This window comes from Cygnus atratus, chromosome 4 (assembly GCF_013377495.2).
Source record: "Cygnus atratus isolate AKBS03 ecotype Queensland, Australia chromosome 4, CAtr_DNAZoo_HiC_assembly, whole genome shotgun sequence".
NCBI classification, from domain to species: domain Eukaryota; kingdom Metazoa; phylum Chordata; class Aves; order Anseriformes; family Anatidae; genus Cygnus; species Cygnus atratus.
The window spans coordinates 77367987-77385680 of record NC_066365.1 but is presented as its reverse complement, the minus strand read 5'-3'; the positions used below and the strand labels follow the sequence as shown (position 1 = coordinate 77385680).

Genomic DNA, 17694 nt, shown 5'->3' with positions numbered 1-17694 from the left:
TCCCTTGGGTCAGTGCACACCCAGAGACCCCCATCGTGCTGCAGAGGCCGGTTTATTACAGGGAAACAATAAATTACCAGGCAGGCAGAGCGGGCGCCCCTGGGCTGCCCAAGGCCGAGCAGCAGCCCTAGACATCCAGGGCTGCTATCACCGCTTGGGTGAAGTCCAGGGACGTGGCGTATCCACCCATGTCCGCTGTGCGCACCTGCAACGAGAGGGGAGCGTCAGCACCGCTGGGCTGCGGGGCCGGGCCCCCCCCAGGCCCTCTGAAGCCCCCGTTGGTGTCCCCAGCGCTGGTGTCCCTGCACCTTGGAGCCATGGGGGCACCTGTGGGAGCAGGGTGCGGGAGGCTTCTCAAGCCTGGATCGTGCAGCATCAGCCCCCCCCCGGGCTTTGCCGCTGTGTCTGCCCCCGCAGGGGTGGGGGGGGGGGGGGGGGGGGGGGGGGGGGTGTGTGTGCAGGGCCGGGTGTCCGGCCGCCGGCTTCAGCGGAGGCCAGCGCCGCCCCCGCTGCTCTGAGAAGCCCCCACAGGGGCTGCTGGTGGCTGCAAAGGAAGCGTGGCGCCTGCCTCTGCGCCCAGAAGGCTGCGGTAAGGGCAGAGCCACCCCCCCCCGCAGGCCGGAGGGAGGGTGAGGGACCGGGCCCCCGGCTCCAACAACCGGCGTCCGGCCCCCGGAGCACCGCCTCGGGTCCCTGCCGGGGCTGGGGCCGACCCGCGCCTCGCCGCGACCCTGCCGGTGCGGGGCGGGGCAGGGGGAGGGCAACGCTGCGGGAAGCAGCGGCCGGGCGGGCAGGGCCGCCGGGCAGCGCCGGGCCCTTCATTTGCAAACGCGGATACAAAGCACGGCCCCCACGCGGGCCCCACACGCGGGGCAGCGGCTGGCCCACGGGCCTGCCAAGCGCGGGCAGCCCGGCCCCACAGCACCGCGGGGCCCGGCCCCAGGGGCTGCAGCGCCCCCCCCCCGGGCACTGCGAGCAGCCTGCAATGCCCGGGCCTCCCCCGCACTGCCCTGCCTGGACTGGGGGGGCTCAGCCCACAGCCCCAGGCCCCCACGGCCTCCAGGCTCCGGCCCCTCGCAAAGCCGGGGCACAGCAGCAGCCCCTGGCCCGCAGCGGGTGCCGGGGGCCGGCAGCGCCCCCCCCCCACAGCCGCCTGCCGCTGGACGCGGGCTGCCCGGGCTGAGCGCGCCCCTCTCCCTCCTGCAGCCCCGCGGTCCTGTTTATCGCTAAAGCCTCTGCGGGCGGGGGAAGGCCCCCCCAGGACCCCGGCCCCGCTGAGCTGCCTGCCGGGGGCCGTGCTGGGCGCTGCCCGTCACCTGGCACCACCCCGGCTATGGGGAGAAGGGGAGATGGAGCCGACGCGAAGGCGGGGGGCTGGGAGCCCCCCCAGTGCCAGCCACGGGTGGGTGCTGGGCTGGGGAGGAGGCGAGCCCCCTCCTCCCCAGGGACCCGGCAGCCGGGGGGTGGGCGGGGGAGGGCGGCGCTGCTAGGCCTTAAGCTGGGGAAAGCTGGTGGAGGGCGCGGAGAAGTCCCAGGGCTGCCCGCGGGCGAGCGGGGCTCCTAGGCCCCATAGTGGGGGTGCAGGTTGTCAATCACAGACTTGACGAAGTCAGAAGTGGTGCAGTAACCGCCCAAGTCCCGTGTCCGAACCTAAAAATCCAACACAGGGAAGGGGAGAAACAAGGGAGAAACGTGATCGTGAACTGAGCGCAATGACCGTGAGCAGGGAGAGGAGAGCAGCTCCCCTCTGCGCACCCTGCCGAGACCCCAGCGGGGCAGCAAGCTGGGACGAGGCCGCCTGGCGTCCCCCAGAGCTCCCCGAGGCAGCGAACGCTAAGGACAGCACGAGACAAGCACAGAGGGGCCGACTACAGCACGGCTGCACGCACACAGGTTTCTGAGCTGACGGCTGGGGACGGAGCTGGGTGCGGAGGTCGGGGGCTGGCGCTGTCCGTACGGGACTACGCAGCGCCGCGCTCCGCCACCACCGCTCACATGGAAGCTACAGACACGCCAGGACCGGCTGCCCACCACTCACTTTTCCGACTTTGATCACCTTCTTCACCGCGTCCGCAATCAAGTTGGAGTGAAATTCCAAGCTAGGGAGTGAAAGCGGCCGCAGGTCAGCCCCTCGCTGCCAGTCTGCGCCCCCCCCGGCTGCCCTCCTCGTCCCCCCGTCCCCTGCCCCCCCCGGCGGGCCCTTACTTGAGGTGCCGCAGCATGTTGGCGGCCGAGAGCAGCATGGCAGTGGGATTGGCGATGTTCCTGCCCACGGCCTGGGCGAAGGGGTGCCGGGCGCCCTGCAGGAGAAGAGGCCCGGTGAGGGAGCAGCCCCGGCAGCCCCCCGGCAGCCCGGGGTGCTGGGGAGGGACGGCAGCCTGCGGGCAGCCCGGCAGAGCCCTCCCTCACCATCTCGAAGACGGCGTACTCGGCGCTGTAGCTCTCCCCGGGCACCACACCGGCACCGCCCACCAAGCCAGCCGCCAGATTGTCGATGATGTTCCCGTAGAGGTTCGGCATGACCAGGACATCGAACTGGTAGGGGTTCTGCACCAGCTGCACGGACGGAAGAGGAGGGTGTGAGCCCTGCACAGCAGTCCTACCCGACACAGGCAGCAGGCAGCCCTCAGGAGAGGGGAGGGCTCGTGACTCTGTATCCAAAAACATCCCCAGCTGTGGTCAAGTGGCAGCCGGCAGAGCCCTGCTGAGAAGGGCTGGGCGCCCCGGCATCCAGGCAGTTTTGCAAGCCTCTACCAGACGTGAGCTGCACGTGGCCCTGCCAGCTTCAGTCCCTGGCGCAGAGCAGGGAGAGGACCAGCAGCACCCAGTCCGTGCTCCCTCGTGCAGAGAGCAAACCTCAGGCCAGGGCACGGTGACCACCTGGACCTACCAAGCCGTCAGCAGCAGCAGCTTTTCAGGTTTCACACAGGTGTTTTTAATCCCCTCGCTCAGCAGGCGAAGCAGCAGGAGGTGCAGAACGGCTCTGGGGTGGGGTAGGGCAGGGAATCAGGATCCTCACCTGCATGCAGCAGTTGTCAATTATCATGGTGTCAAACTTGATCTTGGGGTACAGTTCTGCCACTTCCTCACAGCACTGCAGGAACAGCCCGTCGCCTAATTTCCTGAGACACAGCAAACACAGCAAAGGTCCTGCAGGACCGCAGTAAAATCACTGCAGAAGCAGGTGAAGTGGTGTCCCACCACAGCAGAGCACAGGAGGGCCGGCAGCCCTAGAGCACCCCCCACCCAAAGCCAAAGCGGTGGCGAAGTCGGGGCCCAGGGGAGCAGAGACCAGCTTGCAGCGTCAGAGCCTTTCCCCTTCTCAGCTGACAGCCCGCAGGATGCAGCTGTCACGGCTCAGCGAGGCTCGTGCTAGAGCCGAGCCCATACAGAGAGGGGGACGGGGACGAACACTGCTGCCAGGAAAAGCCCAACCCCTCTGCAGCCAGGCTGGCACCTGGCGCTGCTCCGATCGGGATGAAGAGCTGGGAGCAGCACGGCCTGAGATGTGGCGGCACTCGCGTGTCCGACAACCAGTGACAGGCGCCCCCCAAACCCGCTCCCGCAGCACTCACATGATGTTGGCTTTGTGCACGGCCGTGACCTTAGAGCGCCCTTTTTTGGTGGCGAAGTCAAAGGCGAACTTGGCAATGCGCTGCGACTTGGCCCGGGTGATGATCTTCAGGCACTCGATGACCCCCTTTGCGCTCTGGACACAGAAGGGCTGTGAGCAGCCGTGGCGTGCACCGTGCAGCCCTGCCTCAACGCTTCTCTAGGTCACCACCCCGCACCACTGAGCCCCCGTGCGCTGAGACAGACGAGGAGCCTCTGCCTAACGCTGGGTCTCCTCTCACCAGGAGGCTCCTCAAATCCGTGGTGCCTTTCCTGGGCCCTATCCCTCCTGCAGCCCATCAACGTCCCTGCTGGGGTCTGCGCATATTGAGATCACCAAGCGCTCTCCAGCCCATCTCCTACGCCCATCGCTGCCCCTTGGCACATCGCTGCAGCTTCAGCCAGTTCCTCGGTCGTGCTGAACCGGTATGGAAAGCAGGACCGTGGCCCCGCAGCAAGGAAAGCCACCCAACGTGGGGCAGGTGTCCCCGTCCCTCCACGAGGCCAGCCATGGCCCCAAAGCAGAGCAGCCGCGTGCTGGAGGGCGGCTCCGGTACCTCGTGCTCCAGCGAGCTGTACTCCCCCTCCGTCTGCTCACGAATGATCACGAGGTCCAGGTTGTTGTGGCGTGTTTTATAGCCTGGCAAGCTCTTCACGTGGACAACATTTGCAAACAAGTCTAATTTGCGCCTGCAAGAGAAGCAGCAGCAGCAGCAGGGTCAGCATCTCACCGCGAGCTATGCCTGGGGCAGTGGGGGCGCCCTGCAGGCGCTGGGGTGACAGCTGGTGACGGTGCCACCACGTCTCCGTCTCAGCTTCCCACAGCTATGGATCCATCCACCCCTGCCTTCATGGATCGAGAGCTGGCCCCACCTCGTCACAGCAGTGCTCTGACAACCCTGCGTCGAGGCAGGCCGCCGCCGCCCATTTTCCAGCTACCCTCCCTCTCCTCTCCAGGACCCCCAAGAAAAGCAGGCAGGGGGTGACACTCAGCAGAGGCAGCTCCTGGCCAGACTCTCAGATCCCTCCCTCCCCGGCAGCACGCTAACTGCCCGCCTGTCCTTCGGCCCCAGCTCGGTGCCAGGACACAACCGATCGCACTGTGGCTGTCCCACGAGCGCGGGCTCTGTGCCCAGCCCCGGCAGCCGAGCAGGGCGCTGAGCTCACCTGAGTCTCATGTCGTAGGAAGCCAGCTCGCCCTTGTACTCCATGGGGGTGTGGATCTTGCCTGCGGGGACATTGAGCAGGAGTAAGAACAGGGAGCACGCTGACAGCCGCTAAGGACGTGGCGTGAACCCGGGCACAACAGCAGCAGGGACTGGGGGGCTTTCAGCAGAGCCTTGGCCAAGCGTGGAGACCGGCCTCGCGCTACGGGAGCCGGGCGAGATCCTTTGTTCCTCTAGCCCATGCCAGATCTCCCTTCAGAAGCAGAAGCTGGATACAACCTCCCCATTCATAAGCTAAGGAAACCAAGTACGGGTAGTCTGCCTCTGCTTACAGACACCACGCTTCCTTCTCCAGGGCTAATCCTGCCCTCTGAAAGCATCTAACGGCGCTTGAGTTAAGGCAACGTCTTCCCCAGGCAAAGCCGGAGCCCCCCCGTGGCGGGCAGGCAGCGCTGTCCTTACCTATGAGGGCCACTTTGCTTTCCTTCATGGAGTCCACCACCTGATCCAGCTTCTCCTCCGACGCCATGTTCTGCACCTCGCTCAGGTGGTGCTCGTCGAAGACCACCGGCACGCTGGCAGCCTGCAGCAGAGAGGCAGCGCGGGAGCCACGGCCCGCAGCACCGGACACTCGGCGGGGATGTTTTAAACACACTGCAGAGGGGCACTGACTGCACGGCCCAGAGCGCTGGGGCGTGAAGCCTTAAACCAGCCTCGGGGAGAGGAGGGAAGCGACCGCGGGGTGTGCTGGGCCTGGCGCTCAGGGCCACGTCCTCCATTTCAGCCCCAGCTGAACAACAGCGGTGTTTGCTGTCACCGTTAGCGCCAGAGCTCCCGGAGGGTAACCACAGTTCCAGCCGCACAACTGACAGCAGGGCCGGCAACGCCGTGCTTTTTTCCTGCGACGCGACACAGCCCGTCACGTGCCAGGGGCCAGAACTGTTCACTGCCAACTCCCGCCCCGAGTTCTGACACGGCTGCGTGAAAGCAGAGCTCCTCAACGATGAGGATCGTGGCCAGAAGCCCGTAACGGGTCCCAGACAGCCGGGCAGTGCCAGCGCCGTGGCCACGTTCCCAGCAGGAGCGGTGAGGACCTGCGTCCTGCCCAGGAGCAGCCCGGACCGTCCCGGTGCCCGCCACTGCCTCAGCGGAGGGGAAAGGACCAAGCGGGCCATGGGGGCAGCACTGCTCGCTCCACGGCACAGCTCCGGGCTGGGAACGCCTTCACGCTGAAGAGTGAAACTCTTTGCAAGAGCTGAATCTATTCACGGGAAGGGCAAAGCCCCGGGGTCCTCACACCCCTGCAGCTCCTGCGCTGCAGCCCACGGGCAGGGTGCTGTCTCAGCGGTTCCACAGCCGCTGCCCCCCCCGGCCCCGTCCCACCGGGGGCAGCAGCCGTTACCTTGAACACCTCCTTGACGGCGTGCATGAGCTCCGGGCCCACGCCGTCCCCGGGCAGCATGGTGACCTGGAAGGTGCCCTCCGGCTTGGCGTTTTCTGACTGCAGGGAGAGCAGAGGACAGTCAGAGCTCCTGCCGCCCCCCGGGGCCGCGATCCACGTGCGAGCCCTGACCTGCTCACCGCAGGACGGAGGAGGACTTCCAGCCTAGAAAACATCCACACTGGCTGCAGTTCTCAGTAACAAAACCTGACTGCGGTGCTAGCCCCGAGCTGCCCCTAGAGCCCCTCCTGCCCGTCCCCGGGCACCCACCGAAGTGGTGCTGGAACATCCCTGGGCTTTCGTGCCGAGGACAAAGTCTGAAAGCATTAAGCAGAATCAGCCCCAAGGTAATCCTCGAGCCACCCCCCAAGCACCTCCGCATCAGCACTGCTGCCCCCCCTTCGCTGGATCCTATTTTTACACCCTCCTTTTACTGATCCCGTCTCTTCAGGCAGTAATTCCCTGCACGGAGCTGACGGCAGATTTCACAGAACCAGCCGCAGACGGGGTGGTCTCAGGAGGAGACAAGAACTGCACCTGGCAACTCAACTGGGCAACAAAGCACGTAAGAAAAGGTAACGCCATGCGGCATGGGAAGTGCACATGTCAGTGATACAAAGTGCGGGCAAGCGGTGATTGAGGAGAGGCAAAATGGAACAGCAAGGGCGAAACGAAAGACGAGAGTCTCTACTTTTGTCTGTTTTGTAGAACACAGCCACGGAATCAAGCTGCAGGGCAGAAAACCTCGCCAAGACAGTGTCGAGAAGGGGCAGAGCATGTGCAGATGCAGCCCCAGTGCTGAACCCTTCCTTTCAGTGTCTTCAATACTAACACGGGACACCTCTGCCTACAGACGGGACCGGACAGCAGCCGTCCTGTCAGCCACGATGTGACAAACACGATGTTATCTCACTGCCTGGTGCTCCTGTTGTTTGCTCCGTCCTCACTCCTGCAGAAAACAGCCCGCTGCTCCATCACAGCTCTCCTTTTCAGACCACAAGGGGTAAACCACGTTCCTACGCGCTGAGCTACCGCTCACTCTTACCTTATCTGACCTCTACTAGTGACCGCACACTACTGCACAGAACGCTGCACGGTAGTTACTATAATTACGCGCACCAAAATCAGGATTAAGCAACACGAAGCAGACCAAGACGCCTGTCAGTACCGCAGCCCCGTGCTCTGGCTGCACCAACCCTGCAGCAGCCAGCTGCAGGCGGGCAGGCTGAGCGCAGCGGCAGCCTGCGGGGACAGGGACAGGGCCTGGCACCATGCAGGCACTGTGGTGGGATGCAGGGACGGGGGGCTGCAGGGACGGCAGGATGCAGGGACGCAGGCACAGCAGATGCAGGGACGGCAGGATGCAGGGACGCAGGCACAGCAGATGCAGGGACGGCAGGACGCAGACACGGCAGGCTGCAGGCGCTCTCCACGCCCTGTCCCACGCCTTTTGGGCCGTCACCCTGCTCCTGCTCCTGCTCCTGCTGCGGCTCCGTGCCCTCTGCCTGCACGCGTCCTCCTCCGGCAGCTTCTCGCAGCCCCGCCCCGTGCAGCCCCAACCCGAGGAGCTGTGCCGGGCTGAGCCCCCCGCACCCCAGAGCCCACCCGCGGCTCGGGGAGCACCCCCCGGCCCTCACCTTGCCCCGCGGGGTGTCCCGGAGGGCGGCGGGGGTGCTCAGGGCCCGCCAGGCGCCGAGGCTGCGGGCACGCAGGAAGCCCTGGGGGACGCGCAGGAGGCCCTGGGGGGGGGAAGGCAGGCGGTGAGCGGCGGCCGGTGGGGCCCCCCCGCGCCCCCAGCCCCGGCTGGAGACCCCGACCCCCCCCGCTCCTCCCGGCCCCGACCCCGGCCCCCCCAGCCCACACCGCCCCCAGCCCCCCCGGCCCCAACCCCACTGACCCCAGCCCCAGCCCCGATCCCCCCCCAGCCAACCCCAACTCCCCCAAGCAACCCCAACCCCGGCCCAGCCCCCGCTCCCCCCAACCCAACCCCAGCCCCCGCCCCCCCCAACTCCAACCGCAGCCCCGGCCGCCCCCGGCCCCAACCCCGGTCCCCGCCGCCCCCCCTCACCCCGGCCGCCGCCCGCCCCGCGCTGAGCGCCGCCATGTTGCCGCCCCACAATGCAGCACGGCTGGGGGAGAGGGGCGGGGCTTGAAAGGTGGGCGTGGTCTGCGACGCGGGCGTGTCTTCGCAGAGCCCCGCCCCCAGGAGCTGCCCCCTCCCCCCGCAAAACTCCCCCTCCCCCCCTTAGGCCCGCCCAGCCCCAGCCCCCCCCGGGCCCGAGACCCCCTCCCCAGCCCCCCCCCGGGCCCCCGAGACGCCCCCAGGCAGCAGCCCCCCAGGCGTTCTTGCTCTTTATTGACCAGAAGGGGGGGGTGGCCGGAGGGTGCCAGCCCTGCCCGCAGCAGGCAGCCCCCGGCCTCCCCCCCAGCACAGGGACAAGGACAGGGGCAGGGCCCCCTCAGCTCGCCCCCCACCCCTACAGCCAGGGGCAGGCAGGGGGCGGGGGGAGCAGCGAGAGCAGGCACAGGGCTGAGAGGCCCGGGGTGGCCCAGAGCGATGCGGGGCCGGCTCCTGCCCCCCCGGCCCCAGCAGCTCCCCGGGGAGCACAGGGCCCCCCCGGGGCTCACTTCTTCAGGAGCTGGGCCCGGGCCCGGTTCAGCTTCTCCACCACGCTGGCGTCCGTGCTGGGGGTGCACTTGGACAGGACAAAGTTCATCTCCACCTCGCTCTTGTGCTCGATGGCAGCGTCGGCCGCCTGGTCCAGGTCCCTGGGGGCAGAGGGGGGGCTGAGGACTGCAGCACCGCTCCCCCACCCCAGAGGGAAGGTGGGGGAATGAAAGAGGGAAGGTGGGGGAATGAAAGAGGGAAGCCCCTACAGCCCCCGCCAGCTGCAGAAGGATGAGGCTCATGGTGTTCCCCCAGAGTCCCCCAAAGCCCCAGGAGTGCCACTGCACGAGGAAGCAGCTGCTCCCAACAGCCCCAGCCGGGTCCCCCAGGGGTCCCCCCAGCTCCAACGCACCCCACGAGGATAAAGGCCTTGACCCGCTGCTCGGGCGTCACGCGGGGCGCGTACTTCTTGGCCTCGTAGCGGTTGTGGTGCTTCACAGCGATCTCCACGAAGGGCTGAGAGGGGAGGCACCGGGTGAGAGGGGAGGCAGCTGCCCCCCACCCGCCTCCCCCAGTTGCTCCCACTGTGCCCCACAGCCCCATCCAGCCCCACAGCCACCTTCCTCCAGGACACGAGTGGGGCCCTGCTGTGGGCACAGGAACAGGGTGAAGGGCTGGCAGGGAGCAGGGCCAGGTCCTCCTTGAGCAAGGAAAGCTCTTACCAGGTAGCCGATGGGCGACTTCTTGCTCTTGGAGAACTTCTCCATCTCCTCCCAGTCTCCGCGCGTGGCCAGGGCGTTGATCTTCAGCCACCAGTAGCTGGGGGGGCAGAGGGAGGCTGCTCCTCCAGCTGCCAGCATGCTGCAGCCCCCATCCCACCCCACGGCACAGGGATCCCCCAAACCCTGCTGGGCTCCCCGAAAAGCCAGGACCCCCTGCACCCCGAGCTGCCCTCCCGGACCCACCGCTTGTCGGGGATCTTGAAGTCCCGGTAGAGCTGCTCGGCCTTCTTGTGGTGGCCGTCCAGGATCAGGGTGGAGACGGTGTCATGCAGCGAGAGGTCGAGGTAGGGCTTGTCGAAGTCCTCCTGGAGGTGCCGCTGGAGCCGCAGGAGCTTGATCTGATCCTCTGTGGCCTGGGGAAGGGAGTCCTGGCTAAAAAGGGTCCCTGTCCGACTGACAGCAGCACGCCCCTGGCAGGATGGGGGCCCTGTGGCTCCCGTGCCGTGGCCGTGGGCCAGCTGAGCCCCGTGCCAGGGGCCCAGCGCCAGCCACAGCAGGGGGGGCCGCAGCACCTCCCTGGCCCTGGCCACACTCACCTTGGCAGCAAACTCGTTCTTGGCCTTGTAGTACTCATCCACAGCGTTCTGCAGGGCTCCTACTCGCCCTTCGATGCGCTGGGGACAGAAACCACAGCCACGTCACCCCGTGCCAGCAGGGAGGGCATGCTGCAGGGGACAGGGCAGCACCCTCGAAGCCCAGCAGGAGGGCTGGCCAACACGGACACAGCCAAGGCCAAGCTCCAGTGTGGTGACACTCTACTTCGATCACCCAAGATGGGCAGCAGGACGGACCCCTCCCTGCCCTGGGGGGATCTAGAGCTCCCCGTCACACGCAGGAGGGGCCGGTGACTTCCAGCGCAAAGCCCCAGGGAGGCGATGGCCCTGGGATATGAGCCAGGGGGGTTCCTTCCCACACCTGGAGACTAACCTGAGGGTGCAAGCTCCACAGCTGCAAACACCTGACACACTGCTGAGCCCCACGGGACAGGCACAGCCACCAGGCAGGATGTAGCCCCCCAGCCCCTTCCCCAGGGAGGGTGCCCAGCACGCTGCCACGGACCAGGAGGAGCCAGGCTGGAGCCCCCAGCCCTTCTGCCACACTCCTCCTGCCCCCGCCAGGCACAGACCTTCTCCGAGTAGCTGGAGTGGACGTGGAAGTTGCCGAGCTCCTGGTGATTGTCGTCCTGGTTGTACAGGTCCTTCAGCGTCTCCCGCTCCTGGTGCTTGCAGAACTGGGGGGGCGATAGGGAGAGGTGAGGGCACGCGGGGACTGCGAGCTGCCTCTGCCACACCGCAGTGGCTCCCAGGTCCCCAGCCGAGGTGGCGGGGCAGGGGACGCAGGGCAGAGCAGGCAGAGGTCCGACCAGGCAGCCCCTACCTGGCGGTAGAGGCTCAGGGCCACCGGCTGGTTCTGCAGCGTCATGAAGAAGGTGCCGCGATTCAGCTCGTTCTTCAGGTGGAGCACAACCGTGTAGACTGGGATAGGAACAGTGTTTTGGGATAGGGGCAGCGTTTTGGGATAGGGAGAGCCAGCCCTCAGCACCAGGAGGGGAACAGGGGCACATCCAAGTGCAGGGCACATCCCTGTGCTTCCCCCTTGCTCCGCAGGGCTCAAGCGGCTCCCACCACCCCCATCCCACGCAGCACAGAGCCATAACCACGTTCCCCCAGACCCTGAGTCCTTCCCAAGAGAGGTTTCCTGCCCGGATGATGCCAGGCAGACCCCCGGTGCTGGGTTCTGCAGAGCCTCTCCTGCCTCAGGACCCTTCCTTACGTGCGCTGGCTCCCCAGCCCTGCCCCTTACCCAGGTCCGTGTCCCCACTCTCGATGGCCTTGCTCAGGGCCAGCTTGCTCCGCTTCATCTTCAGCAGCAGCGGGACCTGCTCCCCGGAGCGCGGCTCATACTCCAGCAGCTGTGGCCAGCAGAGAGGGCATCAGCGTGCAGCCCCCGTGCGTGACCTTGGTGCCACCACCCCCCGGACACACCGCAGCCCGAGCCCAGAGACCTTGATGGCCAGCTCCGTCCGGCCGCAGTCGTAAGCCCGGGCAGGCGATCTCGGAGTAGGAGATGCCCGGCGTGTCCCCCAGCTTCTGGTTGATGGCGTAGGCCACCTCCTCGTCGGACTTGTCCTTCTGCTGCACCTGGAGGGGAGCAGAGCAGAGCAGCACAGTCAGCACGGCCCTGTGGAGCCGTGGTGGAGCCCCCCAAGCCGCCCCCCTTGCCTTGTAGCAGGCCCAGTGGGCCAGGATGCGGCTGACGCCCTGGATCTCCGAGAGGCGCAGGTACTCGCAGATCCTGATGGCCAGGGGATAGAGGCGCCGCAGGACCAGCCTGGGGGGGACGTGGAGGCTCAGCAGGCCTCACGAGGGGTCCTGAGTGCTCAGAGCCCGCTCAGCACCCAGCTCTGTGCAGGACTGCAGCAGGGCCGGGCGCAGACTCAGCCTGGGCTGCTCGGGGATGGGGCCGTCGTGCCCCGTGCAGGGGATCCTCACCTGTCCAGCAGGACCTCGATGGTGAGCCGCTTGTATCTGTGGTGACAGTCAAGGGCATTTCAGACCCCCAGCACGCAGGCGATGCTTGCTGGGTGCCTTTCCCCTCCTGGCAGCACCCCAGGGCCAGCAGGGCCAGCCCAGCAGCACGGGATCCCATCACAGAGGGACAACCAGCATGAGGCCGGGCACAGCAGCCTTCTCCTCCCCATCCTCCTCCATCCCAGAGCCCCAACTCAGACCAGCAGCAACTGCACCAGCCACCAGACCCCCTGCCCCCATCCCCAGAGGATACTGGGTGAAGGTGAGGGGGATGCCGATCTGGTAGTCCCGGATGGCGTTGAGCACCCGCAGGTCCTGGCACATGCGCACAAAGCTCTCCGGAGGGAACTTGTCGATGAAGCACTTCCCAAAGGAGGCTGCCTGCGGGAGAAGCGCAGGTCATGGGAGAGGCCTGGAGCAGGCGGGGAAATGCCTTCGGCCTCGCAGGATCCTCCTTCACTCACCCGCAGCAGGGACTTCTGAGTCTCCGGCTCGTGCTCGTAGCCAGCCGCCTCGATGCACTGGCTCACCGCCTCCGGGAGCAGCTTCTGGTCCTTGATCTCCCGCAGGTACTCGTCTGCCTTCTGGCTCTCCTTCTGCAAGGAAGCGCAGCCCGTGAGGGATCTGCGGGCCAGGGGATGCCCGCCAGCCAGGGTGAGCCCTGGGTGCTTGGAGCCCACAGGACCACAGGGGCTGCCCTCGCCCCGGCAGCGACTGCCGGGCCTTCCCCCGTCCCACCACGGCGGAGGCGATGCTGGGTTTGCATCGGAGCCACCCCAACAGGCTGGGTGAGGAGGCAGGTACGGAGCAGGGCAGTGTGCCGAACCTCGTACTCCTTCTGCGCCTCTAACAGGAGAGCCCCTGGTGCCATGGAGGCGATTTTGAAGATCTCTTGGCTGGCCTCTGCGGGGGGGAAAAAAAAATACAGCATGAGAGGCTGCCCCAGAGCAGGTGAGTGACCTGGGGCTGTCCCAGTGCTGCTCCCACCCCTGCAGCTCTGGGGCCCTACAGGAGACCTCACGCCAGTGCCCGCTCTCTGCGGGGCTGGAAAGGCTTCACCCAGAGGACATCTCACCTGGGATCTCATGCAGGAACTCGTGGGAGGTGCGGGACAAGATCCGGACCCCATCCAGTTCTGGCACCAGGTAGGAGTCCTCATCCAGGACAAATCTGTGCTCCCCGCTAAGGGCTCGCGGGAAGGGAGCGCTGCGGGCTGCAGCCCAGCTCTGCCGGGGGCCAGGCCAGCCCAGCAGTGCCACGGAGCGTAACCCCGTCACCCACCCCACCGGGCTGGGCCTCGTCACCCCCCTTTTCCAGGGACTGGGGGGGGACAGGGATCGTCCCACCGAGGCAGCCCTCGCTCACCCCTGGGGGATCCGGAGAGGGCCGGGCCGGGCACAGCACTCCCGGCTGCAGGGGCTCGCACAGCACCAGCTCCGCTCTCAGAGTTGGGAGGGAGCCGGGGTGCTCCCCGCTGGGACACTCGGAGGAGGGGAGCAGAGGAACCCAGCCGGAGGAGGGGCTTTCACTGCTGTACGGGACTGGGGCCAGGCAGGGGAGACCGCAGCAGGACTGCAGAGGGCAGGGGTGAGTTCAGCCTCATCTGAGCCTCCTCGGGGTCACTGACACGGAGGGGAGCTACCGAACAGCAGTGCTGGGGGCAGGGCCAGCAGCGGCCCGAGGAGTTTGTGCTGGCCTTTGGAAACGACCCCCGTCCTCCTCCCCAAAGGATACCGGATGCACTCCGTGGAGTTCCCGACCACCATCAGCTGCCGGTCCCATGCCATCACCACGGCGCGCTGCCGGCTGCGGGGACGCATGCACCTGCGGGGGGAACCCCATGGGGTCAGGGAGTGCTGCCTCCAGCCCTGCTGCAGCACCGGGCCAGCCCCGCAGCCCCCACACCTGGAGTAGGGACGTGAGGGACGGTCCCACTCGTCCCAGGGTGGCCGTGGAGCTGGACAGACCCCAGCAAAGGGTCGAGCATCCAGGGGCGCGTGGTGGGGACGCAGCGCAGGGGGACAGCCAGAGGGCCACTCACCAAACCATCTGCTTGGGCGGCGATCGGATGCTGCTGTTGAACTCGCAGAGCTTCTCCTGGGAAAGAGATCAATCACGGAGGAGACGTGAGGGAAGGTGGTGTTGTGTGCGCTGCTGGAGCCACGCACCGAGGGGCGCGATAAGAGATGAAAACCAGCACAGAGCACATGTCCTGCTGAAGAACCTGGCTGCATCTCCAGCCCCAGAAGGAGACGGGGCCACGGCTGACACAGCCAAAGGGCGAGGACGCTGTGTGAACTTTGACTGCAAGAAGCATTTATCCACTGTTCTGGTGTGCAGCCCATCCACATGTAAAGCAAGAAACTGCTTGTGCTCAACTGAAACCAGCAAGTGAACAGAGGCTAAAGGAAACTGACTTGTTTCAGGGAAGCACATAAGGTAACTGGGACATCTCCAGTATGGGAATCAGGGGCAAAGTCCTGCAAGGTCTCCTATACCTGAGTGACCACACTACTCACGGTAATGAAAGCGAGACTACCTAGGAAATGATATTAGAACAACCCAGTTTGGGTACGGACGTAAGAGAATCTGGTGTGGAAAAAGCAGTTAGGAGCAGGCTGTTTGGGAATAGGAATTTAGATGTAGAAAGGGAGACGCAAACGTGGATTTGGAAATGGAAAAAGTGGTGAAATAGGTATAAAATCAGGTGAAAAAACAAAAGAGGAGGCATATTCCAATGGCAGGAGTGCAGATGCCTATCAGCAGCAGCAAGGACAGCCAGCAGAGCTGAGCCCATCAGTGCCCAAAGGGAAGCTGCTGGGATGCCCGCCCAGGACGCCTCAGGTCTGGCTGCGAGAGGCAGCAAGGGAGCACAGAGCAGGGGCAGGCTGCCCCCAGCACCCAGCCGGGGGAAGGGGACCTCACCTTCAGCGAGGCCAGCCCCATCCAGATGTAGCCGGTGTCGGTGAAGAGCGCCAGGCAGCGGTAGTTGAAGGACACGGCCATCTGCAGGTAGGCGCCGGCAGAGGGGCTCATGCCGGGGGGGGCCTGGGACGGGGAAAAGGAGAGGGTTACACCCAGGGGCACAACTCAGGGACACAGAACGTGCCACACGCCGGTACCGACTGTGTAAGGGGCTGCGAGCTGGCCAAAGCTGTCCCCTCCCACGCTGTGCCTGCCTTGTCCTCACCCCTTTGCCCTGGCCAGGTGTCCCTGCTGCCCGTGGGACAGCAGGGGACAGGGGAAGAACCTGCCAGTGGGTGCTGAAGGCCGCAGACCGCCCCGCTTCCCTCCGAGGGCCGCCGTGGGTCACTCACCACCACGGAGCAGGAGGTGTTGTCCAGCAGGTACAGGTCCTGGCCAACCGCCAGCAAGACGATGGTCACTCTGTCCTGGGACAGCACGGCCCAGCAGGAGGGGGGCTTCTGCAGACCTGCACCGGGCACCAGCATCAGGGCCCCGCGCCATCCGGAGCGGGGAGCGGCGGGGAGGAGACGCACCTGGGACCTCGGGCATCCTGCGCAGCTTCAGGTCGTCAATGTTGGTGGCCAGCGAGAAGCGGTGCGCCCCGGTGAGGATGGCCACGCCGGTGCCGTACTCCGTGTGGAAGACTTTCGCCTCCAGCACGTGGTTCTGCAGCACCTCCTGTGCCACGGAGAGAGAGGGAGGGAGGTGGGCCTGGGCTAGGGTACTCGGGCTCTGCAGCATGCTGCCAGGAGAGGCACCGGGGCTCTGGGAGCGAAATCGTCCCAGGGAGGAGTGAGCCCAGTCCCGTGCTGCACAGCCAGCAGCATCCCAGCTGCAACAGCTTCTCGCTCCTGCAGCAAAGTGGGGGCTTGCTCCATCCCCCAGCTCATGTCCGAAGGGAGGCAGCCCTGCAGGGAGGCTTTGGGAGCCTCAGGCTCTCAGCTGAGCCCTGTGGGGCTGAGATCACCGAGGAAGGCCTCACAGCACCTCTCCACCACACAAACCCAACCCTGCCCACCTGCGGGTGATGAGCTCCCCGGCCCTTCTCATGCTCCGCGCCACCCCACTCACGTTGCCCATGCTGAAGTGGCGCTTGAACTCGCAGAAGAGGTTGTAGATGAGCACCGTGCCGTCCTCTTGGATGCACAGCAGGTCCTCGCTGGCCGTCCAGCCCAGCTGCACCACCTGGCCGCTCTTCCACTGCGGGCACAAGACCGGTCAGCGTGCTGCAGGGCTGCTTGCATCCCGCTGAGCTGTCCCTCCAGGAGACGTATGCAACGGCAATGGCCGTGGTTTGGTGCTCGCAGCTCTGGAGCCCCCAGCTCTGCAGCGCCCTGAGATTAGGGCAGCTTTCCCCGTGTCTGCCCCAGCTCTGTACAGGGGGAAGGGAGGGCAGGGTGCTCCCAGGACACCAGCACTGCTCCTCCTGTCCCCTCTCCCAGGCCCCCCCGTACCCCCGCACACACCATCACTCCCGAGCAGCCTCTCCGAGCTTCCCGGGGGCTGCAGGAGCTGCACAGAGGCGCTGCGGCAGCTCCGTGCTTCCCCGCAGCCAGACCGCAGGCGCTGCCCCCGGGCACACACCCCGGGCAGAGAGGGCCGCCGGTCCCGCAGCACCCCCCGGGCACGGCAGAGCCCCCGTACCCGCCCTCCTGCCCGGGGCCGGGCCGTGCCCCCGCTCACCGGGATGCTGGCGAGGAGCAGCCCCGAGGCCGAGAACGTGTCCAGCAGCGGGCGGGCGCCGGGCGACTTCTCCCTCCGGGCGGAGTTCCGGAGCAGAGCTGCGGGCGGCCGGGCGGGCCCTCAGCCGGCGGCACCCCCCGGGGCCGGCCGGGGCCCGGCGCTCGCCGCCGCCCCCCCGGTCCCGGTCCCGGTCCCGTCCGTACCTATGGGCCCCCCGTACGGGGCGGCCGCCACCAGGCAGTCCCGCAGCTCCTCCCTCAGGCCCCACTCCATGGCGTACAGCTCCGACTTGCTGCCGGCCGGCCGGACACACGGACAGACATACAAACCGACCGGTGAGGCGCTGAGGCCCCAACCGGCCGCCCCCCCCCGCCGCCGGCCCGCCCCTCACCGGTAGAAGGCCTCCTCGCCCAGCGGGTTCCAGTTGGCCGTGTAGCAGTCCATGGCGCCGCGCCGGGACCCCCGGAGCCGCCGCTCCGCTCCGCTCAGCCCCTGCCCGTGCCGGTGTCCGCGGCTCCGCCCGCCCCGCCCCGCCCCGCCCCGCCGCCACCGACGCCGCGGCTGCCGCCATCTTGAGTGAGGGCACCGGAGGGGGGTAAGGGGAGCGCCGCCATCACGAGTGAGGGCACCGGCGGGGGGAGGGAAGCGCCGCCATCTTGAGTGAGGGCGCGGCGGGGCGCCGCCATCCCAAGGTGTCCCCGCGGGGCCCCGGCCGCGGCCCCCCGGTGCTGGGCGCAGGCGGTGCCCCCGGCCGCGACGCCCGTCCCTCGCTGCCCCGCAGCACCGTGCGCGGCCCACATCCCCCCCGACATCCCCGCCGCCCACCGGGCCCGCACCAGGCTGTGCCCGGTGCCGGGCAGGGGAAGCCCCCGGGGGGCACCCGGTGCGCGTAGGGCCTCAGGGC

The 17694-nt window shown here is 67.1% G+C and overlaps 2 protein-coding genes across 3 annotated transcripts; both read right to left on the bottom strand.

Annotated features, from left to right (window-relative positions):
- Nucleotides 1-33: 33 nt before the first annotated feature.
- On the bottom strand, nt 34-8381 carry IDH3B (isocitrate dehydrogenase (NAD(+)) 3 non-catalytic subunit beta). Of its 2 annotated transcripts, none has more exons than XM_035571022.2 (12): nt 8288-8381; nt 7857-7958; nt 6181-6279; nt 5241-5361; nt 4780-4840; nt 4170-4302; nt 3576-3709; nt 3020-3122; nt 2410-2556; nt 2206-2300; nt 2039-2099; nt 34-205 (listed from the first exon to the last, which is right to left on the bottom strand). In XM_035571022.2, exons 1-12 carry the CDS (start codon nt 8321-8323, stop codon nt 128-130), a joined length of 1170 nt encoding a protein of 389 aa, XP_035426915.1. In that variant the 5' UTR covers nt 8324-8381; the 3' UTR covers nt 34-127. The 2 variants fall into 2 exon arrangements, with proteins under 2 accessions (XP_035426915.1, XP_035426914.1); XM_035571021.2 differs by lacking the exon at nt 34-205 and adding an exon at nt 1438-1650.
- A 177-nt stretch (nt 8382-8558) lies between these two features.
- Nucleotides 8559-17314, bottom strand: VPS16 (VPS16 core subunit of CORVET and HOPS complexes). The gene is given in 25 exon segments (XM_035570972.2): nt 8559-8988; nt 9240-9343; nt 9550-9646; nt 9793-9962; nt 10146-10223; nt 10736-10840; nt 10987-11084; nt 11413-11521; nt 11615-11656; nt 11658-11750; nt 11832-11940; nt 12102-12137; nt 12394-12521; nt 12605-12736; nt 12967-13043; nt 13216-13310; nt 13875-13964; nt 14182-14237; nt 15066-15188; nt 15458-15573; nt 15641-15785; nt 16179-16307; nt 16791-16888; nt 16994-17082; nt 17182-17314. Coding segments are annotated over 25 exon segments (2517 nt in total). The 5' UTR covers nt 17235-17314; the 3' UTR covers nt 8559-8843.
- Nucleotides 17315-17694: the final 380 nt, after the last annotated feature.

What these genes read in the sequence shown, in the direction of transcription:
- IDH3B (XM_035571021.2), bottom strand. Translation starts at nt 8,323, where the DNA reads ATGGCGGCGCTCAGCGCGGGGCGGGCGGCGGCCGGG. An exon ending in TCCTACGACATGAGACTCAG is followed by an intron (nt 4,303 to 4,779) that starts GTGAGCTCAGCG and finishes CTTCTCTTGCAG; the next exon opens with GCGCAAATTAGACTTGTTTG. An exon ending in TTGACAACTGCTGCATGCAG is followed by an intron (nt 2,557 to 3,019) that starts GTGAGGATCCTG and finishes CCGTCCGTGCAG; the next exon opens with CTGGTGCAGAACCCCTACCA.